This window comes from Carettochelys insculpta, chromosome 14, assembly GCF_033958435.1.
Source record: "Carettochelys insculpta isolate YL-2023 chromosome 14, ASM3395843v1, whole genome shotgun sequence".
Lineage (NCBI taxonomy): Eukaryota > Metazoa > Chordata > Testudines > Carettochelyidae > Carettochelys > Carettochelys insculpta.
In genome coordinates, this window is record NC_134150.1 from 45,283,154 (window position 1) to 45,308,697 (window position 25,544).

At 64.2% G+C, this 25,544-nt stretch overlaps 2 protein-coding genes and 1 long non-coding RNA gene across 4 annotated transcripts in view; 2 read left to right on the forward strand and 1 right to left on the reverse strand.

Moving 5' to 3' along the window:
• The window catches only part of LOC142020869 (uncharacterized), a 44,737-nt gene extending 33,190 nt beyond the window's left edge, over positions 1 to 11,547 (reverse strand). Inside the window, exon 1 of the long non-coding RNA XR_012647529.1 lies at positions 10,392 to 11,547. This is a non-coding gene — a long non-coding RNA (uncharacterized LOC142020869). The remainder of the gene's footprint in view (positions 1 to 10,391) is intronic.
• LOC142020868 (uncharacterized) lies at positions 9,880 to 18,860 on the forward strand. Of its 2 annotated transcripts, XM_075009110.1 has the most exons (5): positions 9,880 to 9,976; positions 15,390 to 15,569; positions 16,492 to 16,908; positions 17,526 to 17,662; positions 17,784 to 18,860. In XM_075009110.1, exons 3-5 carry the CDS (start codon positions 16,872 to 16,874, stop codon positions 18,588 to 18,590), a joined length of 981 nt encoding a protein of 326 aa, XP_074865211.1. In that variant the 5' UTR covers positions 9,880 to 9,976; positions 15,390 to 15,569; positions 16,492 to 16,871; the 3' UTR covers positions 18,591 to 18,860. The 2 variants fall into 2 exon arrangements, with proteins under 2 accessions (XP_074865211.1, XP_074865210.1); XM_075009109.1 differs by lacking the exons at positions 9,880 to 9,976; positions 15,390 to 15,569 and having other exon boundaries at positions 16,193 to 16,614; positions 16,782 to 16,908.
• LOC142020898 (uncharacterized) lies at positions 18,856 to 25,286 on the forward strand. Its single transcript, XM_075009139.1, has 11 exons — positions 18,856 to 18,881; positions 19,165 to 19,362; positions 19,589 to 19,709; positions 19,980 to 20,147; positions 21,970 to 22,125; positions 22,209 to 22,343; positions 23,170 to 23,328; positions 23,625 to 23,687; positions 23,868 to 23,977; positions 24,398 to 24,472; positions 25,015 to 25,286. The coding sequence occupies exons 1-11, from the start codon at positions 18,856 to 18,858 to the stop codon at positions 25,229 to 25,231; spliced, it is 1,428 nt and encodes a 475-aa protein (XP_074865240.1). The 3' UTR covers positions 25,232 to 25,286.
• The last annotated feature ends 258 nt before the right edge of the window (positions 25,287 to 25,544 follow it).

Here is a 25,544-nt window from a genome sequence, read left to right on the forward strand (position 1 = left end):
CCGCAGCGGCCAGTCCAGCCCTTCCTTGAGCTCCACCCGCTCGCCTCTTAGCCACCGCCTCTTGCCAGGGCTTCCTGTTCTGGCAGCCCACCTGCTGCAGGCTTGGGCTCCGGCTTCCAATCCATCCACCACCCCCGGGAGAGGGGCAGAAAAGGGGAGGGTAGGGGAGGGGTGTTTCCCTGTGCTTGGCTGCACCCAGCTGCTGCCCTGCTGAGGGCATTCCTAGGTCCAACCCAGCTGTACCTCTGGAGCAATCGGGCTTGGCAGCCCCAGCTCGTCGGCTCAGAAGGGACAGTGGCTCGCTCCGTGTGTTCAGCCGAGTGAACGTCCTGCTTGGGGGCATGACTCCTGCAGAAACCCGCCGGGGCAAACCCCGGGGAGGGAGAAGACGTGCGTGAGCTGGCGGCGAAGATGGCACAGGAGTGAGTGGGAACACGCTGGGCCTCTGTGACCAGCAGAGGGAGACGCGGGACCCGCTGCTGCTGCGCTTGCTACGTTTCTAAATGGAATGAGCTGAAGGGTGGCCTGTGATCTCAGGGGGCTGAACTGGGTGGCCCAGGAGGTCCCGTCCTGTCCTGTCCCCCATTCGCTGGGGATGTGCCGCGTGCCTGTCCATGTCCGCGTCTGCGTCCGTGTCCGCGTCCTCCCCGGGGACTGTGTGAGGCCTGTGCCCTGGTGCGCCACGCTGCGGGCTGAGAAGCGGCCGGCACGGGGATGCGGTGTGGGGGTGGCTGGGAGAGCTGCGGTTCCTGCGGGCATTTGGGCCATGAGCTTGGCAGGTAGGACGCACGGCCCAGGGCATTAGCCTGGGATCTCAATGAGCCAGGGTCAGTTCCCTCCTCCACCTTTGCACCAGCTCTGGCCCATCGCCCAGCTCCACGGTGGGGGTAAGCGCCCTGGCCCTGCTGGGCGGGGCAGCAGCGTGTGGCTGCTGGCGCTGCGGTGAGGGCCTGGGACGAGCCTGTCTCCTGCTCTGGGCTCTGCTGCGGTGGCCCTTGTGCTGCGTTCGGCGGCACGGTCGGAGCTCGGCTGGGGACAGCGGGCAGCGGCGGCTGGTGCCGGGCCAGGCATGGGCGCTTGCAGGCCGCGCTCAGCAATGGGCGTTGCAGCCGGAGAGTCCCTGTGCCGGCCGAGCCGGAGTGGGGCTGCCGGGCGCCCTGCTCTCCGCGCCGGCTGCGGGCACACGGCCGGGCCGCTCAAGCGCGGCGGGGGCCCGCTGCTGTGCGGGGCGTGGCCGAGTCTGGGCCGCATTTCTGACGGCGCAAAGGGGCAGCGTCTCCCGGCGGGCGCTAGTGTCGCCCTGGCGGTGGCAGCCCCCGCTCGCAGCCGGCCCGGGCGTTATGGCTCCAGCACGTCTGCGCCCTCCCAGCCCGCTGCTGCCTGCAGCCTGGCCCGGGCAGCACAGGGGGGGCAGAAGGGGGCAAGGGGGGGCAGGGGAGAGCGCGGGGGGGAGCAGAAGGGGGCACGGGGGGGCAGGGGGGAGGGCACGGGGGGGAAGCGGGGAGCGCAGGGGGGCAGGGGAGAGCGCGGGGGGGAGCAGAAGGGGGCAGGGGGAGCCGGGGGGAGAGACCGGGGGGGCAGGGGGGAGACCGGGGGCGGGGGGAACACGCCGCGGCCCGCAAGCCGCACAGCGCCGCTCCGCCAGCCCGGGCTGCTCTCTCGTGCAAGCGCAGCAGAGCGGCGGGCCGGGGCCGGGGCCGGGAGCCGCGCTGGGAGCTCGGCAGAAAGCGGCCGTGCAGGGGTGGAGGCCGAGCGGGGCCCGGGCGCGCAGCCAGGCTGAACCGCGGCTGACGGGCGGGGGGCGCACGCGGTGGCGGTGCAGCAGCCCCGGGCGGGGGGCGCCGGTGGGACGCGCTCCTGGACTCCGCACTGGTGCGCAGCTCCCAGCCGGCAGCGCCCGGGAGAAGCGCTGCCCACCGGCAGCCTGGCTGCGGCCGCCCGCGCCCGTCACCCTCCAGCTGGGCGGCAGCACGACGGGCGTGGGCGCAGGAAGCCGCTGGCCCTGCGGGAGCTCCAGGTGGTACAACACGGGGCAGCCGCCCAGAGCCCCGCCGGCCCCGCCGTGCGCACTGCCCGTCCCGCAGGCTGGGGCACGTGCCACGGCCCAGCAGCTCGAGAACCCTTGAGGCGCTGACAGGCAGCAGTTCAGTCCTCGCGTGCTGCGTGGGGTGGGTGATGGCTCAACCTTTCCCAGCAGGAAGGGGCTGTACGTGGGGGGGGCGCAAAGGCGGGGTGGCTGCAGGGCTCCTGGCCGCACTGCTGGAGACCAAACAAGGCCAAGTGCAGCAGACGACGGCAGATGTGTGACCCACGGTGCTCTGGCAGGGGCCTCTTTGCTTGCGGCCTGAGCGCACCACGAGCCACGCTCCCATAAGCCAGGTGCCAGGCGTGCCTTAGCGCTGCTGTAAAGCTGGGCATCCAGCCCCCTTAAATCCTGAGCGCTGATTAGCTCCAACTGACGCGTCTGCTCCTGCTGCCTCCGTCTTCAGTCATGCCACATGTTGGCGTCATTCGTCGGGGGGGCACCCCAGGGGCCTTTTGCATGGGCACCCTGTCGCCAAGCCTGCGCTAGCAAGGGAGCCAGAGCCCATCTCAGCCTGGCAGTGTACGGGGGCGTCAGTGGCTTTAATCTGACTCTTCCTGCCCCCCAGTGCTATAAAAGCTCTGGCCCCAGCAGACAGCAGGGGGCTCAGTTAGTTGATTGCTTCTGTTTTGTGGGACAGGGCCAGTGGAGCTCAGGCCTTCAGCCCTGGGGGGGGGGGGCGCACCCTGGCACCCGGATTCAGCCCATGGCTCCCACAGGGACATCGAGGCTCAGCATCACCCCACCGCTCCTGGCTTTAGCTCAGTGTGGGGCTCTGGGACTCGGCGCTCCAGCCACAGGGACCTGAGGCTGCCACCTCCAGCCAACTGGCTCATACCCTGCCAGGGGCTGTAGCGCCCAGGTTAAAGCCAGCGGTGCAGGTGTGCCTGCGGGGGAGGGAGGGCAGTACTGGCCGACTGCACTGCCTGGCTCTGTGCCCACTGGCAGGAATCGGGGCCCCACACCCCGGGGCACAGGCCTGTGTTTAGCAGCAGGTTGCTGCAGAAGGACACTAGGCACCACAGCCGGGTCCCACCCACTGACGAGACGGCCTCAGCAGGACGGTGCCAAGCCTGGGCAACGCCCACCCAGGCCGAGCTGCCCGACCGTCCTGGGCGTGTGCCGCAGAGGCCAGGCTGTGGGTCCATGGGCTGAACCTCTGTGGAACACTGAGACCTGGGCGTGCAGCCCACCCCCTGCCCCGGCCCACCGTGCTTGGGTCAGTGAGCAGCACGTCCACGCGGCTCCCAGCTGGCAGCGCAGCAGGGCAGGACCAGGCAGGCGCCTTCCATCTCTGCTTGGCCGATGGCCTCGTTTGCCAGGTGCTGGCCTGCTACTGATGCCAGTCAGTCCGTTGAGCTGGAGGCCTCTCCTGTTCACATTTACTACAATGCCAGAGGGCTGAGCAGCTTTTCTCACCATTGATCTAATGCTTTACAGGGAAGGAATGCTCCTGGGCTGTCCAAACGCTACTGATCCATGCTGGGAGTCGTGTCGCTGGGGAAGGGGGTAGAGGATCGAAATTTCACTTCCAACAACTGGCTTCTCTTATGGCTATCCTCTTGCACAGGTCGTAACGCAGAGCCACGGCCTTGGTCAGGGTGGTCGATAGCGCTGCCAGGAGCACAACATGCTGCTGCTGGGGCCTTCCCTGACTACAGGGCTGGGGGTTACAGAGCCAGGCACCCAGCCTCCCCCCACAAGCCCCAGTCTTGCAAGAGCTTCCTGCGCTGAGTCATTCCGGGAGCCCGGAGCAGGCGGGCAGGTGCTGCCATGCATCTTTCTGCCACGCCGTGCCAGTTCCTGGCCCAGCTGTACGTAAGGCTTCAGCAAGGCCAGCTGGTTGGGCTGTCCCTTTGCAGTGCAGGCTGCAGAGAGGAGTGAGATGCTGCTAAGACTGCAGGAGACAATCCAAGCACTGCCGAGCAGGATGAAACCATCCAGATGCTGCAAAGCCAGATGCAGAAACACCTGAAGAACTGAACCTGCAGCGCGCAGGGAACAGGTACTGTGGGGATGTGCTCATCCAGCAGTCTCTGCCCAGGGGGGCCAGGGTGCTGCTCTCCAGCAAGGAACTGGCTAGAAGGAGGCTTTGTTCCAGAGGCGGCTTGTTTTGCTACGCCCAGATGCTCAACGTGAGCAGCAGGTCCTGGCCCTCTGCTCCCCGCTGGCCAGCCTCAGGAGCTTCCTGGTCAAGAATACCAGGAAAGAAATCAGGCGACCTTCTGCCGTAGATACTTGTTAGCTAGCCCCACCCCTCCCTGGGGTTGACCTGTGCCACCCTGGTCAGTGCTTGTAATCAGAGAGCGTCTGTGGTGCTAAGGCAGCGGTAGGAAACTCGGGCTAGGGCGTGGCTATGTGAGTGGCCCTCCTTCCTCTCACTGCACCACACAATTGTTGTAACCAAGTTGGTCTCCCGCGCTAGGGCAGTTTGGCTAACTGTGCTTGTGTACCCAGCGTGGGGTGAGCCAACCGAACTGTAGCCGCCCTTGGATGAGATGCAGCACGAGCGCACGGCTCTCAACATTGTGTGCCATCAGTATATCGAACAGCGACACTGCAGACCATGCTTGGTCCCACCACGAGGGCTGGGGACGGGACCTGGTGACCTCTCAAGGTCCCTTCCAGTTCCAGTGTTCTGTGATTCTAGGCCCTTTTCTGGCACCTTCCTGTTTCCCAGCAGGGTCTCCCACACTGGGGCATTTTTAACCCTAGGACCAGATTTGACGCACACAGACCGTGTGCGGTGCCCATGGCATGCCTGTGCTGCATCAGCATCAATAACGCCCCAGCTCCTGCCTGGGAAAGCCAGCCCCTCAGCCTCATTGGTGCATGTAACGAGCAGTACAGGCATCTCGCCTCCCAGGCTCTGGGTGTCTGTCCCCCATGGATCAGCCATGGCCAGGGCACACACAGGTCTTGTGCTCCCAGATCCTGAATGTGACGTGTCTTGGATGGAAGCCATGGTTATCTGCATGGCCCCGCAATATGAAACACTTTTACGGCTGTCCTAGAAGAACATTTCCTCAGCGCCTGTTGCCTAGTGCCCTTCCCTTACTTATGCTACATGATGACACCTTCACCACAGGGACCCATGGTAAGGAGCCCCTTGAAGAATTCCACAGGGGTTTCAGCAATTTCTACCCCACCAACAAAACAGCCTGGACCAGTCCACACAAGAGATGTACTTCCTGGACACTACAGTGCAAATCAATAATGGGCACATAAACACCACTCTATACTGAAACCCCACTGACTGCTAGGCTTAGCTACACACCTCCAGCTTCCATCCAAGATACATCCTATGATCCATTGACTACACCCAAGCCCTAAGGTACAGCCACCTTTACTCCAATCCCGCCAACAGGCGCAAAAACATACAAGCTGTTTGTCAGCCATTTGTAAAACTTAATTACCCACCTGGGGAAGTGCAGAAACAGATTGACAGGGCCAGATGAGTACCCAGAAGTCTCCGACTTCATGGTAGGTGCAACAAAGAAAATAACAGAACACAACTTGTCATCATCTGTGGCCCTCAGCTCAAACCCTCCAGCACATTATTGACAAACTACACCCTGTACTGGAACAAGATCCCTCACTCTCACAGGCCTCAGTGACAGGTCTGTTCTTTCCTACAGACAGCCACCTAAACTCAAGAAAATACTCACTAGCAGCCACACAACATACCACAGAAACACTAACCCAGGAACCTGTCCCTGCAGTAAACCCCATTGCCAGTTCTGTTCACATATCCATGTAAAGAATGTACCAGCAGGAGCTCAATACTGCTGAAATAGTTGGGGAATAACAAGAAGTCCTGTGGCACCTTATAGACTAACAGATATTTTGGAGCATAAGCTTTCGTGGGCAAAGACCTGCTTCATCAGATGCCTGACTGGGGCCGGGGGGGGGTGGTGGTTTCAGAGGGGTATTTAAAGAGTAGGGTCCCAAATAAAGGGAGGGCCAGAGCTGACAAGGTCTATTCAGTCAAGGTGGAAAAGACCCATTATCAGTAGAATGTATGAAAAGAGGAAAAAACAAGTCAGATCAGACAGGGGGATATGGCCCATTTTCAGAGTCTAATGTGGCGCTGTTAACACCCAGGGCAGGAAAAGCTGCCTTTGTAAGATGTGAGCCACTCCCAGTCTCTGTTTAATCCTTGGTTATTAGAGTCAAATTTGCAAATAAATTGCAGCTCAGGGATTTCTCTCTCCATTTGATTTTTGAAATTTCATTGTTTCAGGACTGTCACCCTTAAATCTGCCACTGTGTGTCCAGAGAGATTGAAGTGTTCCCCCACAGGCTTCTGTACATTACTGTTCCTGATGTCTGATTTATGTCCATTTATTCTTTTACATAGAGACTGTCCAGTTTGGCCAATGTAAATTGCAGTGGGGCATTGGTGGCACATGATGGCATATATTACATTAGTAGATGTGCAGGTAAAGGAGCCCCTGATAGTATGGTTGATGTTAGGTCCTGTGATGATGTCACTGGTGTAGCTATGTGAGCAGAGTTGGCAGCGAGGACCATTGCAGGGGCTGGTTCCAGGCCAAGAGTCACTGGTTTGTGATTTGCAGTGGCTGGTGAGGATTTGTTTCAGGTTGGCAGGCTGTCTGTCAGCGAGGACAGGCCTGCCTCTCTAGGTCTGTGAGAGTGAAAGATCATTGTTCAGGATGGGTTGCAGATCACTGATGATGCGCTGGAGAGGTCTTAGCTGGGGGCTGTATGTGGTGGCCAGTGGTGTTCTCTTGTTTTCCTTGCGAGGCCTGTCTTGTAGCAGGTGGCTTCTGGGTACCCATCTGGCTCTGTCAGTCTGTTTCTGAAGTTGAGGAATGTGTCCTTCAGAGATCATTTGCATGAAAATACAAAGGTATGCACATGTAATGCCTTGTAAATAAAGCCTGACAGGAGCAGGCAAAGCAATGGTGTTTTTGGCTATTGTAAACAACATGTTGTTGTAAAGTCACAATTTTTACTATCACCCAGTGTAAGAATTGTGGCGTCTCAACAATGCTTGACGTTTTGGTGGGGTACAGGGCAGTCACTGCTGTGTAAGACATGGATTGCAGAGGGCTCCCCCCGTCAGAGCACCATGGAGGTATAAAGGGAGGAGGTGTAGTGGTTGAACCAGCTGGCTGGAAACCTTTTTGCTATTCAGCTGTCAGACTGACTTGACTTGTTCTTCTCTCCACTGTTCAAAGGGAGACCTAAAGATGGGTCTTTAGTTTTTCTGTGAGCATCTACCTGGGTAAATACTGAGATGCTGTGGCTAAGCCCAGAGCTGAACGCTACTATGAGCTGGAATCTCAGGGTTTTGCCCATAGCAAAACCCACAAGACAGCAGTGTGCAGATGGTTGATAGGAGGGGCAGCTGGCAGAGACCAAGGGGAACGCTGGATCAATGTAAAGGGGGCATTGCCCCAGGTTTCATGAGGGAATGTATCAGGGCGATGTGCCAGGGCCTGCACGGACTGGGCTGAGTGGTAAGTGGGGCATGTGAAAGTGGGGTTTGAAGAATGTTTGGGTGTGCGGATTGGCTGGATACAGAATTGGACTGGTGAGCCTGAGCGGCCAAGGACACTGAAAATCCATTTGCACTGGGACAGTTACTTGCGGGTTGGTTATGAACTCTGGGTGTGGTATTTTCCCAAGCTTATGCCATATGGCTTTCCTGCCTCTTTCCTTAGGTTTCTTTTCTACACTCAGACTCTGTGCTGGCGAGTGGGGAAGCATTGCCCCTCCAAGGCGCCCGGGGGGGGTGTGAATTTCCCAGGCTACTGGGTGGGGGCTTGAGCTGGTTCTGTGTGAGATGGATGAAAAGGAACCCCTAGATGCTGAACTTGGCCCTGGTTGCTGCTGACTCCTCCAGCAGGAGGGTGACATCCACAATAGAGACACCGTTACTGGACCTAACCACATCAACCAGGACCTCAGGGGCTTGCACATCCACGAATGCATGGCACCCCAAACTGGAGGGGCGTCCCCCCCCTCTCCCTGCAGGGTGGCATGAAGAAATTCCTGGGCGGGGGGGTGAGGTGACCCAGCCCCTTCCCCCCCGTCATTCCCCCAACCTGAAGAAAAAAACGGCCTTTGCTTCCAGCACTCAGCCCCTGCCATTTGAGGTGGGTGACCCAGCACAGCCGCTAAAAGAGCAGGGAGCTGGCAAAGACATATGGAGCTAGCTGCCTCCTGCAAAGGAGTGTAGGTTGAGGAGGATGGGATTAGCTGTGGGGTTGCGGGGGGTGCCTTGCTCAGGGGAGGGGGATGAGGTGAGACTGGGGGGCTGGTGGTGCTTGGCTCTGGCGGATGGGAGGGAGTTCGTAAGCAGGGGCTTGGGCGGCTGGCTTGCAGGGCTGGGGTGGCTGGCCCCGGTGTCATGGAGCTCAGGAGGCTTGGGTTGGCAGGGGGGCAGATGGCCCTGGCAGCGTGGGGCTCAGGCAGAAGGCTGGCCTCAGCAGTGCAGGGCCCCAGCAGATGGCGTGTGGGTGGGTGGGCAGCTGACCCTGGCAGCGCAGGGCTTGGACGGCTTGAATGGGCGGCTCTGGCAGTGCAGGGCTCAGGCAGGTGGGCAGCTGGTGCTGCACCAGGGACCCTCAAAGGGCCAAGAAAAACTATTCCTAATTATTTTTAATTTCAAGTAACATTTGTACATCAGGTTTTTGTGTTTATTTTAAATTACAAATTGAATTTTTTTGTTAAACGGGGGATTGGATGAGGGTAAAGAAGAGGTGGGGGGGGTCAGGGGCTCTCAGAAGGGGGGGCATGATGCTGAACAGTTTGGGAACCACTGCACTTATGTGATATGTGCCAGCAGTGCCCCTCTGCCGTGTACATGGGACAGGCTGTGAGCCAAAGGATGAATGGACGTAAATCAGACATCAGGAGCATTTTAACCTCCCAAGACATTCAACAATGGGTTTTAAAAGTAGCTGTTCTTCTACAAAAGGATTTTACCACAAAACTACAGAGGGAGCCATAATAGATAATTTATTTCACAGACCAGGAAGGGATCTTGAGAGGCCATTGAGCCCCGTCCCCTGCTCTGATCTATCACCATACCAGACACTTCTCCCCCAACTCAAATCTATGGCCTCAGACCCCTAAGTGGCCTGAATTTAGCAGGGCCAGACGCAAACCACTGAGCTATCCTTCCCTGGCAGCTGGCTTAGAACTCATTTGTAAATAGGACGTGTTTAACCATGGGCTTAAGAGCCGTTCAATTATCTTATCCCCCACAGAGGCAATTTCCCCACTTTTGATATCTGCAAGAATGGCGCCCACCCTGCTCCACTTAGTTTGCATCATCTAGTGGTTCTGCTAGTGACAGGTTCCATTTTCCTCCTCCATTCGGCTGAGGAAGTGGGTCTTACCCGGGAAAGCTCATGGCCTAATACATGGCTCAGGCTCTAAGGTGCCTGCCACAGGACTGCAGCCTCACCTGGCCATCTCCACGCTACTGTCGCGTCTGTCTTCTGTGTAAAGGTCCCGTCTGTGTGCGACAGGCCGGAGGGAGCGCGCTGAAAGGGAACCGCACCACTTCCTCGTTGCACCAGGGATGTGGCAGCCTTAGTCAGCTCTGGGGTCTCACCTTCTGATGAGCTCCCTGGTAGCTCCCTCAGTCTGGGGTGCACTGAAAGGGACCGGCCACATGCCAGCTGGGGCTCAGCTTTCTCTGCCGTGTCCATGCAGCTCCGGTAGATGGCGGCCGTGTGTTGGGAGGGCTTGAGCCATTTCCCAGCCAGTCCTGCACAGATTCGAAGGGCGTAGCCGCACTGAGCCACGAAAGCCACCCACGCATAGCCACCTCCGCAGCTATAAGGGCTCTGCTCAGCGGCTCACAAACCAGCTGGTCTTATGGCAGCCTTTCAAGTGCTTGAAGCCAGCTCTCAGGTACCCCTTCATTGCCTCTCCTCCAGACTAACACGACCCAGTTCTTTCAGCATTAGCTCGCGTGAGTTGTGGTCCCTCCTGCAGATCGTCTTTGCCAAGCACCTCTGGGCCCTTTCCAGTCTTCCCACTCCCTTGCCGTACAGAGGTGACCAACCCTGACCACACCGCTCCAGCTGAGCACTGATGGGCTGAGCCTGTCAGCTCCCAGGCCTGGCGTGCTGTGCCTGTTAATGCAACCTGCAGCTGCGTCTGCTTTTTGTGCAGCAGCATGGCTGAGTCGTGGTAGAGCTGTGCCCTCCCTGCACCACTCCGCCCCGGCCCCCAGCTCCTTCCCAGCACTGCTGCCGCCAACCCAGGTATCGCCCAAGCCTGCCGTTGTGCCTGTGGCTTTCCTCCCCTCCAGGAAGCACCTTACCAGTGTCTTTGTGGACGTTGGTTTGTGGTGTATTGCCCAGCTCTCGCTCGGAGCCAAGACCCTCTGGATTTTGGCTCCAGCCTCCCCAGTGTTTGCGTGCTGGGCCGCAGCCTCGTGGCAGCAGCAGAGCTGGGCAGGATGCGTTCGGCTAATCGCTGGTGCTCTTTTTTTAGCCTCAGCTCCCTGCTAGCCCTGCCCCCGCGACAGCCCCTCTCCCGTGCCCCTGAGGCCAGGCCGGGCCGCTTCTGACGGGGTTCTAAGTTCTAAGCATTATCTCCAGAATTCACGTTGCTCTGCGCGCCGCAGGCTTGGCTGGCGAGCAGCCATGACCAGGCCGCCGGAGCGCCGAGAGGTGCTGAGCGAAGGGTGGGGTGAGCCTTTAGCACCAGGAGTGTCTCCCAGGGCTGCTGGCAGGCCCTGTGCTCCAGCCCTGCAGCCAGGCAGCCCCTCTGCAGGCAGGGCAGGGTGGCTGGGAAGCCGCCTTCCTGGGAGGGTGCTGGGCGCGTGCCTGTGCAGCAGCCTTGCAGCTCACGCGGGGGGACTCGGTCTGCAGACGGAGTGCTGGGCTGTGTCCCTGGGCCACAGCCCTTCCCTGCACAAAGCACAGTGCCAGCAGAACACCCTGCTAGGCGGGCACAGGCCACTTGCCAGCCGAGGGGTCAGTGGGGCAGGCAGCCCCTGGGGTGGGCACCACGCTCGCAGGCAGGGGCGGAAGGTCTGGGAGGCCACGGCACTGTGGCCTGGTGCCAGGCAGCCCAGACTGTTCCCCAGTGGGAGCAGAGCAGGCCTGAGGAAGGGGCTGAGCAGCACAGCCCCTCAGTCTGGCCCTGGACCCCAAGTGCCCTCCCCGACGCCACTGCATTCCCTTGTTGACACTGAGACGCTTGTGGCTGCTGAGGCGACCACGTGGCACTGGGCCATGGCCTCTGTCCTGCCCGCCTGGTCTGTGACGTGTGTCCGTGGGGCTGCCCAGGGCCAGGAGAGCGCGGCAGAGGGCAGTGGCCAGAAGGGAATGCGCTGCCTGCTGCAGGCTGACGTAAGGAGCCTGCGAGAGATCTGGGGGCAGCAGGAAAAGGCCATGGTGGAGCAGGCCTGCTGCATGCACCAGCTCCGGCATGAGCAGGAGAGCGGCACTGCCCAGGTGAGAGCACTCAGCCCCGCCCCCTGCCCTGCTGTGGCGTCAGGGGCTGGACCAAGTCCTTGGAAGCCGCCTGCTTTGAGGCATGGCCAGCCCCGGCCCTGGGCCCGCTCAGTGCGATGCCTCTTGAGCTCCACAGACCACCTCTGCTTGCAGCCCTGGGCCACCGCCTAATACAGGTGCCAGGTTTTCTCAGGCCCCGGGGAGTCACTCCCCACTGCCCCCAACCCTGCCCCCCAGCCCTGCTGCCAGCCCCCCACCTGCGCCTTCGCCCATTCCAGCACAGGCCAGGCCCCCACCCACCCCGCTTCCTGCCCCTTTGCCGTCCCACCACCTCTTAGTGCCCTGGCCCCACCCCTTCCCCCAAATGCCACTTCACGCCCACCCATCTCCCTGCTCCCCCCAGCCTCCCACCCTGCCTTGTCTGGAACCAGGGCCTCCACCTCAGTCCTTTCTCTTGAACTGACACTAAGTCCTGGCTGGTGCCAGTGCCGCAGAGAGGCTGGTCTGTGCTGTCCGTCGGTCTGTGGTGGCCGTCAGTCTGGTGCCGCAGAGGAGAGGGTCTGTGCTGTCCGTCGGTCTGTGGTGGCCGTCAGTCTGGTGCCGCAGAGGAGAGGGTCTGTGCTGTCCGTCGGTCTGTGGTGGCCGTCAGTCTGGTGCCGCAGAGGAGAGGGACTGTGCTGTCCGTCGGTCTGTGGTGGCCGTCAGTCTGGTGCCGCAGAGGAGAGGGTCTGTGCTGTCCGTCGGTCTGTGGTGGCCGTCAGTCTGGTGCCGCAGAGGAGAGGGTCTGTGCTGTCCGTCGGTCTGCCTGGTGCTGTGGAGGGGCTGGTCCATGCACATGTTCGGCCTGGGACACCGCTGAACTCTCCTCAAGGGGACGGAGCCCCGGCTGGGCTGTGCCAATCTGCAGGCAGATGTGATTACGCCCCACTGGCTGCACTGCTGTTCCCACTGTCTTGGCCCAGCCCCAGCCCTGAGAATGGCTCCGAAGGTACCAGCCTGATTTCGCGCACGTGCTCAGGTCCCTGCTTGGGCTGAGGGCAGCCAGCCACGGATTGCACAGGGCGGAGGTGCCTGGGTGTGAGGGGAGAGGGGCACCTGGCTGAGTTCTGCCCAGCCTGGGCCTGGTCACGTGGCCTGCATGGCTCCATGTGTCCAGGGCCAGAAGCAGGCTGTGCTGGTGGAGCAGCTGCAGGGAGAGCTCAGGTCCTGTGAAGCTTCCCCGCAGCCAGAGCTGGAGCAGCTGAGGGCCAAGCTGCAGCACCTCCAGCAGGAGCTGGACACCTGCAAGGGGAGGAACCAGGCAAGCCTAAGCCAGCTGCAGCAGCGGGAGTGCAGGGCAGAGAGGCAGTGCTTAGAGCTGGAGGTCCTGCTGCAGCAGTGCCAGGCGCAGAAGGAGGAGGTGAGGGTCCCGCTGGGCAAACAGTGGACAGTGCAGAGCTGAGCCCTGGGCAGGCAGGTGCCCGCAGTTCCCACAGGCTGGCATGTCCCGTGAGGGCTGCCGGGGCTGGGGCAGGGCCCCCAGTTGGGGCCCAGGGAGGGCAAGTCACGAGGAAGGTGCTGCCAGGGGCTGCGCCAGCACCAGAGAAGGGGCATGAGGTGAGCTCAGCCCTGGCAGTGGCACCAGCTTGGGTCAGGAGCAGCTCAGCTGCCAGCCACGGCTTCCTCGTCCCACAGCTGTGCTCAGGGCCTCAGCGGGGAGGGGCAGAGCAGCTGGCAAGTGCATGGCCCGGGGGGGGCTGAAAGATTTGCCTGAGCTCAGGGCAAAGTGGGGTGCAGCTTAGTGACTCCCAGATGAGGCCTTGGGCAGCAGGGGCAGGGCCTCTGGTGGAAGGGGTGGCTGTTGGGCAAGCAGGGCCTTGGGCACTGGGGGAGGGCTTTGGGCAGCAGGGGCGGGGCCTTGGGCACTGGGGGAGGGACCTTGGGCAGCAGGGGCGGGGTCTTGGGCAGCAGGGGCGGGGCCTTGGGCAGTGGAGGGGGGCCTTGGGCAGCGGGGGCGGGGTCTTGGGCAGCAGGGGCAGGGCCTTGGGCAGCAGGGGCAGAGTCTTGGGCAGTGGAGGGGGGGTCTTGGGCAGCAGGGGCGGGGCCTTGGGCACTGGGGGAGGGCCTTGGGCAGCAGGGGCGGGGCCTTGGGCAGCAGGGGCGGGGCCTTGGGCAGCAGGGGCAGGGCCTTGGACAGCGGGGGCAGGGTCTTGGACAGCGGGGGCAGGGCCTTGGGCAGCAGGGGCAGGGCCTTGGGCAGCGGGGGCGGGGTCTTGGGCAGCGGGGGCGGGGCCTTGGGCAGCAGGGGTGGGATCTTGGGCAGCGGGGGCGGGGCCTTGGGCAGCAGGGGCAGGGCCTTGGGCAGCAGGGGTGGGATCTTGGGCAGCGGGGGCGGGGTCTTGGGCAGCAGGGGCGGGGCCTTGGGCAGCAGGGGCAGAGTCTTGGGCAGCGGGGGCGGGGTCTTGGGCAGCGGGGGCGGGGCCTTGGGCAGTGGAGGGGGGGTCTTGGACCACAGGGGCGGGGCCTTGGGCAGTGGGGGCTGGTGTCAGCGGAAGGGGCAGGGATGGTTCAGCTTCCCCCAGACAGCTGCAGCACAGCCTGGAGAGTGCAACACGGGGCTCCGGGGCGACTTAAGGTGCCTGGGGCACCCAGCACCTGCTACTGCGGTAATGGCCGTTTTGCACCATTGCTGGAGCACCGCAGCCCCCAGCAGCCCCCACCCCCCTTGGTGGGCTGCTGGAAACAGATGGGTGGGGCAGGAGTGACAACGAGGCAGCACCGCAGCCCCCTGCCAGGGAGCCAGGCCCAGCAGCGGGAGATGCCCTGGCGAGCGGCCAAAGCCTCTGACTCAAGAGCTTGGAGATGAGAATGGACCTGGCCCAGCACTGCACAGGCCGGGGGATGGGGGGTGGCTGACAAGCCCTGCAGGCCAGGGTCCTGCCACTGCCCCAGCAGAGCCTGCAGCAGCTCCTGTGCCCCCAGGTGCTCTACTATGAAGAGGTGGTGCAGAAGCAGGAGCGAGCACTCGGCCAGCAGCAGGCGCAGCTGCGAGAGGTGCAGGACCAGCTGGCCATTGCCCAGAGCAAGAGCAGTGCTGCCCAGAGCAACCTGGAGCTGTACCAGCAGAAGTACCAGGCTGCCTTGGCCAGAGCGGGCAAGCTGGAGGGCCGGGCACAGAGCCTGGAGAAGGAGCTCCAGGGCGTGAGCCGCCAGGTGCAGCCAGCCCGTCTGCTAGGGCCCTGGCATCACGTTAGACCTGAGCCGGCTGAGCGTTTGCCTCATGGGTTTGGGCACCCAGCCTGGCTCCTAAGCCCCCAGGGTCCTAGCCAGTCCCACGCCCACCAGGTGAGATGAGAGCCCAGCTAGGTCAGGCGCATGGCCTTGCCTGTGCCCAGGCTTTCCCTGGGGCTGCCTCCACGCTCCCCTGCCGGTGGGGTGCAAGTGAACAGTGCCTGGGCTGGCAGCAGCTGGGACTGCCCCAGTGCCCCACGGACCTGAGGCAGGGGACCTGTGGGGGCCACCGCAAAGCTGTCAGAGCTGCTCTCCCATGGGTGGACCGGGCGGGCAGCACCCTGCTGCCCAGAGGGCCCAGCCCTGCAGCCGGCATGCTGCCTGGGAACGCCAGGCTGCAGGCAGCAACTTGCACGCCTGGTCTGCCCTGGTGTCAGTGGCTGTGCAGACACAGGCCCAAGGCTCCCCATGGTGCGCAGTGCCTCTGGCTGCTCCCAGCTCTCCCGGTGTCCTCGCTGCAGGCTGTCACTCTCAGCTCTTCCCCGGAAGGGAGCCAGGCTGCAGGCAGGGCACTGGCCCAGCCCATGTGGCTCACAGGCTGGCTGGGTCCTGCGCCCTGCTGAGAGCTGCTCCTCTCCCTGCTGCAGCTGCGGGAGCTGGTCCTGCAGCAGGAGCTGCAGGAGAGGTATAACCAGGCAGCCGTGGAGCGACTGAGCCAGGACCTGCACACCGCACAGGAGGAGCTGTCCCAAAGCCTTCAGCAGGCACGCCAGTGTGAGCAGAGCACCCAGGCCCTCCGAGAGCAGCTGGCAGCCACTCAGACCAAGGTGAGCCAGGCAAAGTGGGGGCCGCTGGCCTGGCTCTCTCCTCCCACAGGGCCGTGTGCAGGGCTGGGATTCTGCCAGTGCTTTAGAAAACTGTACCCTGCCTTGTGCACACCAGCCTCACCAGCCTGCCCTGTCATAGCCACACCTGCTTCACCAAGGCACACTCTCCAGCCAGTGATATGCTCACATCACACCACTACAGCTATTCGCTGCAGCCCTGGGTTACTGAGCAGGTTCCAGGCCATCGTTCTAACTTCCCACACAAGCTTGACACGTGCACGAAGAGAATCCCCCAGCCAGGGGGTCGCAGGCCCTCCAACGACAGCTTATTTGCTGTGTTTTGCATAAAGCATATTTGAGTTGTGCATATTTTTTGAGGTTTTTAAGTCCCGGCTGGACAAGGTCCTGGCTGGGATGATTTAGTGGGGGTTGCTCCTGCTTGAAGCAGGGGGCTGGAGCAGATGACCTCCTGAGGCCCCTTCCAGCCCTGTGATTCTACGATATTCATATCCACACCATTTCCATGCAGAAATGAAGGTGCTGGCTGGCCCGGCAGCCTCCTGAGACCCAAGGTCAGTGCCGGGAGCCACAGCCCGCTGGGCGCAGCGGCTGACTGGGCAGGCACAGCAGTGGTCCCCGCATGCTCGTGTCTTACACAATGGCCACTCACAGCCCGCTGGGCAGAGCACCGTGGCCAGCACCGGGCTAGTGCAGCGGGGGGGCACAACAGCCTTGCCCCTCCCCTGGCACTGGTGCACACCACTCTGGGCTGGCAGGGAGTCGCTGGCCAGCTGGGGGGGGGGAGGGCGGGGTGTCACCTGTGCCTCACACCTGGCTACAGCTTCGGCACTTGGAGACGCTCTGTTGCCCAGGGGTGTCTGGGCCACAGCCCACCGGTCCTCTGCCCTGCCTGTGGTTTCAGTGCTTTGAAGAAGAGGCCGCACTGGATAAAGTGCAGACGATGTTGGCCTCCTACACAGCCAACCACAGTCACTCCAACGCCAGCTATGAGAGCCAAGCAGCCAGAGCAGAGACGCTCCAGCAGGTAGGACAGTGCTGGCAGTAGGGCACACCTGGCCAGCACAGTGCACCTGGGACCAGCCCGGGGGCGGTGATGCCTGCCCTGCCCAAGGGCTGTCGGCTTCGCCATGTCCTCAGCTGGCCGCCTGCCCGCAGCCAGGCCTGAGCTGTGCTGCTGTGGCGCTTGTCTAGCAGCTGCTCCAGGCTGAGGTGGTGAGCTCCAAGCACAGCCAGCAGGCCAAGGAGTACCAGTGCCTCGTGCAGGACTTGAAGCTGGAGCTGATGCGTGTGGCTGAGCAGAAGAGCTGTGCAGTGAGAGGTAAAGCACAAGCAGGCTGGCTCCTGCCTGCCGGGCATGCTGCTGCCAGCCCCAGCCACACCATCACTGCCCCTCAAAGGGAGAGAACCTGCACCAAGCAGCTTCCTGCAGGCTGAGCCCCTTGTGCCACGCGGCTGCACAGCTGGGGCTGCAGGAAGTCCTGGAGGGTGACTAGGCTGGGCACGCTGGGGGGGCAGCAGGGCTGGACTTTGCATTCCTTGCTGAGCCAGAGCCCCTGGCTGCCTGGCCACAAGTCAGGCAGGCCAAGAGCTGCCCAGCAGGAAACCGAATGCCGATGGGGAGGAGCTGCAGCCAGGCACTGCCCACTGCTGAACGGAGATGCATGCTGGTGTGCCAGGGCAGCTTGCACCATGCTGTGCGTTTCGCTGCCGGTGGTACTGCTGGGCTGGAGCTGCCCCAGGCTGGCTCTCTGCCAGCTGGCATGCTCAGGGAGCGCCTGCGCCTGGCTGGCCAAGTACATGCTGGGGCCACAGCCAGGCCCCTGGCTGCAGCAGCTCCTGACTCATCAGTCCCAGCTTCCACAGAGACACCATGTGGCATGGGCTGCGCTGGCTGCAGGAGGCAGGAGCTGGCACCACCATGACTCTGTTTTGCAGCCCTTGGGGTGCTGGAGCTGGAGGTGCGGAACCTGCGGCAGGACTCAGCTGCAGAGGTGGAGAGGGAGCAGCGGGAGGTCCAGCAGCTGGAGTGTCGGCTCAAGGAGAGCTGCAGGCTGTGTGCACGGAAGGAACAGGTGAGCCCAGGAGACAAGGCCCTAAAGGAGGAACAAGCCAGGGGCCCAGGGTTCCAGTCTTCCTGCCCCCTTGGGCTGTGGCTGTGGGGCACAGCGTTGGTGAGAGTCTGCCTTGGCACAGCTCATGCAGCGAATGGAAGAGCAGCTCCAGCTCGCCCAGGCTGCCGTGCAGGAGAAGGAGCTGGCCATGGAGCAGCGGCACACAGAGGCCAGGACCCTGGAGGTGTGGCTGCAGCAGGCCCTGCAGGAGAAGGAGCGGAGTCAGGCAGCCTGCAATGCGCTGCAGGAGGAGCTCCAGGGGCTGCGCCAGAGCCTGCAGGACAGCCAGCAGCAGCAGGTGGTGGCCGGTGAGCGAGGCGGTGGCAGGCTCTTGCAGGAGCATTGCCGTGCCTACCAGGACGTTCCCCAGCCACAGCCCATGCTGCAGGCCTGGAACACGGCCCCTTGGGCTGTGCCAGCTGCAGGGCAGGGAGCACCTGCACGCCCTCACCGCGCGGGTCCCGCTGCCTTGTGGTGCGCCAGGCAGGTCACAAAGGGGCCCCAGACTGTGTGGCTGCCCAGGACATTTTCAAATGCTGCCCAGCTGCCTGGCAGAGCACCCACAGCGGCTGGCTGTTCCTGCTGGTGGGCACGGGCCCAGCTGCCTGGCAGAGCACCCACAGCGGCTGGCTGTTCCTGCTGGTGGGCACGGGCCCAGCTGCCTGGCAGAGCACCCACAGCGGCTGGCTGTTCCTGCTGGTGGGCACGGGCCCAGCTGCCTGGCAGAGCACCCACAGCGGCTGGCTGTTCCTGCTGGTGGGCACGGGCCCAGCTGCCACGGGTGGAAAAAGTCCGCAGTGGAGGAAAAGGATTGGCGGGAACCGGCTCACTACAGGGCTCGCTGCCCCTGACGCGACACGTCCATTCCACTCACTGCACAGCTGCCTAGAAGCCCATGTGATGGGCCTACCTGGCCCTGGGGCACAGCTGCCTTGGTTCCAAGCTGTGCTAAGGGCTGAACTTCAGGGCTAAGCTAGTCTATGAGCAGAGCTGGCCCAATGGCCAGTGCGTGCTCTGAACCAGGCACACCTCTGGGGCCAGGCCATCGTGCCTGCCGGCCAGCTACCCACACCCATCCTGGGCCTAAGCCGCAGCAGAACAGCTGTTCACGCCTGCCTAGCCCCCTCCAGGCTCTGCTGCATGGTGCCAGCTACATGGGGGGCCCGGATCCTCGCCCAGAGTGGGCAATGCGTGGGGCAGCAAGGAAGCCTGACTGCCTGGCCATGTGCTGGGGCCCAGCCAGCTCACACTAGCCCAAGCCTGTCCTGCAGGTAACCCTCACTAAAGCGCACCAGGGAGGGCCGCAAACTCAGCCCTGTCTCCTCTCACACTTGGGACAGCTTTGGAGCCTGTCTGGGAAGCAGGGCCAGGTAGCTCTCTGCCCCAGCCACCCTGTGTCTGTAGGAGCAGGGGGCATAATCAGGCCCATGCCTGGCCCTCCTGCTGCCTGGCTGGGGTGGCAGCTGGGGTGTGTGCAGAGCAGCGGCTGGGGCAGCAGGGCTCTCCCTGTCACCAGCAGCACTGGAGCTGGTGCAGAGCAGCGTGCAGAGCGTGCAGGAGTGCCTGGGCGCCAGCGCGGCGGAGGTTGTCCGGCTGGAGGCAGAACAGCGGGCGCTGCAGCAGCGGGTGGCCAGCAGTGAGGTGGAGGTGGAGCAGAGCAGGTAGAGCAGCCACAGGGCCCTGCGGGGAGTATGCAGCACGCTGCTGGGGAGGGCAGCAACGGGCACAGGCGCCACAACCCAGGCAGCTCTCGGAGCTGTGGCTATGGAGCAGGCTCAGCGCGGCTGGGGGCAGAGCCAGGGTGGCAGCTGTGAGCCCACCTGGGGCGGCTGGTTGGGCTCCCAGGGTGAGGGGCAGAGGCTGGAGCCGCTGTCTGGGCCGTCACAGGAAGCTGAGCGAGCAGCTGACGGCAGCACTGAGCCGGTGGAAGCAGCAGCAATACGCAGTGGCCAGCCTGGAGCTGACGCTGAGGAACAGCCAGGAGCAGGCGAAAGCCTTGCAGCAGCAGGTACCGGCCAGAGGCTGGGCCCCTCGCCCCCAGGGCTGCACACGGTGGGGCTGGTCCCGGGCCTGAGTCAGAAGGGGCAGGGCAGTTGCCCTTGACAAGCATTAGCCAGGCCGGTGCCAGCACACAGGTAATGCTGCCTCCCTCCGTGACGCAGTGCCCAGCAACCCCACTGCCCTGCCTGGCCCGGCCCAGCGGCTGCCCCCAGCCGTGCCCCCTGCTCACTGGGAGGGAGAGGGTGGCCGTGACGCAGCGCAGACTCCTGTCCATTAGCTCCAGGAGCAGGAGTGCAGGGAGCAGGCCCTGCACGAGGAGCTGAGCCGGCTGCAGGCCAGGGAGGATGAGCTCCAGCAGCAGCTGCAGCACACCAGGGACCAGGAGTGCGCACTGGCCAGCAGGAGCCAGGAGCTGCAGCAGGCGCTGCAAAGCAGCGAGCGTGCGGTGAGGGGAGATGGGCCCGGGGGCGGGGGGGGCGGCAGGTACAGCATCTGCCCCTTGCTGACGGCCCTGCCTGCGGTGAGGGGAGATGGGCCCGGGGGCGGGGGGGGCGGCAGGTACAGCATCTGGCCCTTGCTGACGGCCCTGCCTGCGGTGAGGGGAGATGGGCCGGGGCGGGGGGGCAGGTACAGCATCTGCCCCTTGCTGACGGCCCTGCCTGCGGTGAGGGGAGATGGGGCGGGGGGGGGGGGGCAGGTACAGCATCTGGCCCCTTGCAGGGCCGGGTACAGCATCTGCCCCTTGCTGACGGCCCTGCCTGCGGTGAGGGGAGATGGGGCGGGGGGGGGGGGGCAGGTACAGCATCTGGCCCTTGCTGACGGCCCTGCCTGCGGTGAGGGGAGATGGGCCGGGGCGGGGGGGCAGGTACAGCATCTGCCCCTTGCAGGGCCGGGTACAGCATCTGCCCCTTGCTGACGGCCCTGCCTGCGGTGAGGGGAGATGGGCCGGGGCGGGGGGGCAGGTACAGCATCTGCCCCTTGCAGGGCCGGGTACAGCATCTGCCCCTTGCTGACGGCCCTGCCTGCGGTGAGGGGAGATGGGGCGGGGGGGGGGGGCAGGTACAGCATCTGCCCCTTGCAGGGCCGGGTACAGCATCTGCCCCTTGCTGACGGCCCTGCCTGCGGTGAGGGGAGATGGGGCGGGGGGGGGCAGGTACAGCATCTGCCCCTTGCTGACCGCCCTGCCTGCGGTGAGGGGAGATGGGCCCGGGGGCGGGGGGGGCGGCAGGTACAGCATCTGCCCCTTGCAGGGCCGGGTACAGCATCTGCCCCTTGCTGACGGCCCTGCCTGCGGTGAGGGGAGATGGGCCGGGGGGGGGGGGGGGGGGGGGGGCAGGTACAGCATCTGGCCCCTTGCAGGGCCGGGTACAGCATCTGCCCCTTGCTGACGGCCCTGCCTGCGGTGAGGGGAGATGGGGCGGGGGGGGGGGGCAGGTACAGCATCTGGCCCCTTGCAGGGCCGGGTACAGCATCTGCCCCTTGCTGACGGCCCTGCCTGCGGTGAGGGGAGATGGGGCGGGGGGGGGCAGGTACAGCATCTGCCCCTTGCTGACCGCCCTGCCTGCGGTGAGGGGAGATGGGCCGGGGCGGGGGGGCACGTACAGCATCTGCCCCTTGCAGGGCCGGGTACAGCATCTGCCCCTTGCTGACGGCCCTGCCTGCGGTGAGGGGAGATGGGGCGGGGGGGGGCAGGTACAGCATCTGCCCCTTGCAGGGCCGGGTACAGCATCTGGCCCTTGCTGACGGCCCTGCCTGCGGTGAGGGGAGATGGGGCGGGGGGGCAGGTACAGCATCTGCCCCTTGCTGACGGCCCTGCCTGCGGTGAGGGGAGATGGGCCGGGGCGGGGGGGCAGGTACAGTATCTGCCCCTTGCAGGGCCGGGTACAGCATCTGCCCCTTGCTGACGGCCCTGCCTGCGGTGAGGGGAGATGGGCCGGGGGGGGGGGGGCAGGTACAGCATCTGCCCCTTGCAGGGCCGGGTACAGCATCTGCCCCTTGCTGACGGCCCTGCCTGCGGTGAGGGGAGATGGGCCGGGGGGGGGGGGGGGCAGGTACAGCATCTGCCCCTTGCAGGGCCGGGTACAGCATCTGCCCCTTGCTGACGGCCCTGCCTGCGGTGAGGGGAGATGGGCCGGGGGGGGTGGGGCAGGTACAGCATCTGCCCCTTGCTGACGGCCCTGCCTGCGGTGAGGGGAGATGGGCCCGGGGGCGGGGGGGGCGGCAGGTACAGCATCTGCCCCTTGCTGACGGCCCTGCCTGCGCACCAGCTGCAGGAGCAGGAGCAGGCGAGCCGGGAGCTGCAGTGCCACGTGCAGCAGCTGGCGGAGGAGGCCAAGCACCTGCGTGCACACCTGCAGCAGTGCAGTGCCCAGCTGGAGCGCACCAGGAGCTGGCTGGGCCAAGCGCAGCAGCAGCTCGGCCAGGTGAGCACCCACAGCGCTGGGCCCCGGAGGCCGCAGGCGGCCCAGGAGCTGGTGCCCTGCTGACGGCGCTGCCCTCTCTGAAGGCCACGCTCCAGGAGGCAGCCCTGGCCCAGCTGCGGGCGGAGCTGGGAGCCGCTCAGGCCCGAGAGCAGCAGAGCGCCCGCAAGCTGACTGCCTTGGAAGAGCTCAGCCGGGAGCAGAGGGCGGAGCTGCAGCAGGTAGGACTCGAGCAGCTCCCGAGCTGCAGCGCGCTTCGCTTGGTGGGCACGTAGGCACCGTCAGCGCTGCCCCTAGACAGTGCTGGGGGCTGGTGCTGGGCACAGCTCCTGGGGATCCTGCTACAGCCCAGCTGTACCCAGGTCAGAGGAGGAGCCTGCTCACGCTTTCCTCAGGGCAGGCCCAGCACAGCCTGTGCTGCCTGGCAGCTTCTCTCCATGGGGCCACTGACCAGGGATGTTCAGCTGGTGGCAGGACCCCCTCCACCCCCCTTCTGGCCCACCCAGAGTGGCAGCTGCCCCACACCCGCCTGCGCTGCTCTGCCCACGCGCATTCCCTTTTCCTGCAGGGGTGGGGGGGACCCAGAGACCACGCCCAGCGCTTGCTCACTTTGGCACACGCCAGCAGGCAGCACAAGCCCTGCAGGGTGCGGCCAGCTGTCCCAGCCCGGCCTGAGCCCATGTGCCCAGCACAGCGACTGATGGTGCCTGCAGTGGGGGTGTGGCTCTTGGGGCTGCTGGAAGGCTGGGCCTCAGCCCAGGGCAGTGTCACTGTCTGCCCAGGGCCTGCTGCCCCCTGGCCTACTGTGCCATCCCATGGGCCAGCCCCATGCGGCTGTGCAGCCCTGTGGGCAGAGCTGGGGCGGGCGCAGGCCCAGGTTGCCTATAAGCAGCAGCTGAGGTGGCTCACCAGGGAGCTGATGCAGCTGCAGCGTCTCCGGGAGCAGCGTGTACAGGTGAGTGACCTCTGCACTGCAGCCACAGCCCTGGGGGCCCGCTGGCCTCTGCCTCACGGCAGCCCTGGGCCAGCTGCCGCCGCTTACCCCAGCAGGCGCAGGCCGTGGAGCAGCAGCGCAGCCGCACGCAGCACTGGCTGAGGCAGTACCAGGAGAGCGCCCAGGCCCTGGCACTGCGGGACGAGGAGCTGGTCGTAGCCAAGGTGGAACTGGCCTCTGTGCAAGAGAAGCTTCTTGCTGCCACTGAAGAGGTGCGTGGCAGGGAGGGAGACCCACCCTGGGCAGTAGGCTGGCACAGGAGCCATCGCTGGGTGACCCTGGGCTGGTCCAGGCCTGGTGCCTGGCTCCTGGCAGGGTAGGTGAGGCCCTGTGCGCTGGGCCCCTCAGCCCACTCCTGAGCCCCCGGTGCAGGGCTGGCAAGGGAGCGGCTCCTCTCATTGCCACAGCTGTGCAGGGGTGGGAGGGTTCCCTGAGCCTTCCCCAGTGCAGGCCTGGGCGCAAGGTGCAGTGGGCCTTGCCCTGTGCCCAGCTCACCCTTCCTTGGCAGAGGGACGGCGCACAGCAGCAGCTCAACGTCTGTAGGCAGAAATTCGTGGCCTCCAACAGCGAGGTAGGTGAGCCCCTCCCCCCATGGGCTCCAGCCATGCTTGGCCCAGGGGCCAGGTAGTCCATACGGGGTAGGGCTGGGTTGGGTTCAGGGGGCCTGGGGCTGCCCCCTCCACAGCCACCAGCAGCTGTGGAGCCCTGGTGGGGGGTGGAGGGGTGCTGGTGCTGGCTCGTTCTCTTGCAGGCTGAGGCGCTGCGCTCCTCCCTGGGGGTGGCCCGCTCAGACAGCCGCCGACTGCAGCAGGAGAGCGAGCAGGTGCTGGCCACTGTCAGCCAGTGGGTGAGGGAGCAAAGGTAAGTGCAAGGGGGCTGGGGCAGGGCAGCCATGAGCTGGCTGGGAGGTACATCCAGCCAGGTGGTTCCTGCACTGCTGCCTGCTCCCAGCCCCAGCCCACCCTTCCCAAGCAGCTGGTGCAGGGGGGCAACAAGGGCTGAGCGCCCCCAGCCCTGCCAGCGGGCCTGGGGGGCGACCAGAGCCTGGGGAGACAGGTAACAAGGGCTGAGCGCCCCCAGTCCAGGCTGTGACCCTCTCCCCCACCCTGCCGCGAGTAGGGGGGTTTGGCAGGTACAGGTGGCACAGCACATCAGCTGGATGCCAGCCACTGGCACAGCAGCCGGAGAGCACAGGACTCATGCAAGGGCACCCAGGGCTGCCCTGGCCCCAGGGGAGCGGCTCTGAGGGCACCAGCTGAGCTCCCCCATGGTCTGTTGCAGGCAAGCGAATGCCACACTGGGGCAGAAGATGCGGGCACAACTCAAGCGCAAGGCGCAGCTGGAAGGCGAGAAGGAGTAAGTGGGCGCAGCAGACAAGCGCGCACTACCGTGAAGGCGGCAACAGGGTCCTTCCCCCTTACCACTAGCCGCTGTGCAGCCCCACTGCATGGGAGCTGGCCCTAGAGCCACACTGGGGTAGCACTGCTGCCTGGGCCATGACTGGCCAGAAAGGAGCAGTCACCCACTGCACCCATGTGATGAGCCAGGCCACTAGGGCAGTGTCACAGGGCGGGGAGCACATGAAGCCCCCTAGCAAGGGGGCCCTACCAGGAGCTGAGCACCCCAAGTTCAACTGCATCTGCCCCTAGCGACTGGCTGGCTCCCTGGCCCCCAGCTCAGCCTCAGCTGCCTGCCCTGCCCCACAGGCACCTACAGGAGGCTCTGGCAAGGCTGCAGCACGCGAACAGGCACCTGACGGGGGAAGTGAGCAGGTGGCGCACTGAGTGCGAACGGTTGAAGGTGAGCCAGCCGCCCACAGGCCTGGCACTGCACCAGGCTCCAGGAGGTGCTGGGAGGCCCTGCTGCAGCTGCTTCTGATTTTGTGCCTCTTCTCCCAGGTGCTCCAGGGCAGCAGCTCAGACCCATGGGTCCAGCCTCCGGGCAAGGAGTGAGCTCACACCCATGTGCTGGCCCCAGCAAGGATGTACCTCAGGCAGGCCTAGTCCCTGCCCCTACCTCAGCTACACTGCGGATCTGGCCCAGCCCATCCTGGGCACAGGCGGTCGCAACCCCCTGGGTTTGGCCACGCCGGCAGCAGGGCAAGCAGGCAGCTGAGCAAGCCCTGCCCACGCAGGCCTGGCAGCCCATGGACATCACTCATTAAAGGTGTTTCCAGCACAGCACAGCCCAGCCCATCGCTGTCCGCTCGTCACTGCAGCAGCAGCAGCAGCGGTGCAGTGCTGGCCCTGGTGCAGGCTCCAGCTGTGGCAGAGCAGATGTACAGGAGGGTTCTCCCTCCTCCATGACCTGTCCCAGGGAACGCTCTTAGCACCGGGTGCTGGGCCTGCTGGGCAGGTTGGTGTCTGAGCTGCGGGACAAGGCTCAGCTTGTGGCCCCTGCAGCTGAGACCTGGTGCAGGGCTGTCCAG

Bases quoted from the DNA above. Each gene is read 5' to 3' on its own strand.
- LOC142020868 (XM_075009109.1), top strand. From the start codon at position 16,531: ATGTTGGCCTCCTACACAGCCAACCACAGTCACTCCAACGCCAGCTAT. The intron at 16,615-16,781 runs GTAGGACAGTGC...GCGCTTGTCTAG, and splicing joins GAGCAGAGACGCTCCAGCAG to CAGCTGCTCCAGGCTGAGGT. The intron at 16,909-17,525 runs GTAAAGCACAAG...TCTGTTTTGCAG, and splicing joins GAAGAGCTGTGCAGTGAGAG to CCCTTGGGGTGCTGGAGCTG.
- LOC142020898 (XM_075009139.1), top strand. From the start codon at position 18,856: ATGGGGGGCCCGGATCCTCGCCCAGA. The intron at 22,126-22,208 runs GTGAGCACCCAC...CCCTCTCTGAAG, and splicing joins CGCAGCAGCAGCTCGGCCAG to GCCACGCTCCAGGAGGCAGC. The intron at 22,344-23,169 runs GTAGGACTCGAG...CGCTTACCCCAG, and splicing joins AGAGGGCGGAGCTGCAGCAG to CAGGCGCAGGCCGTGGAGCA.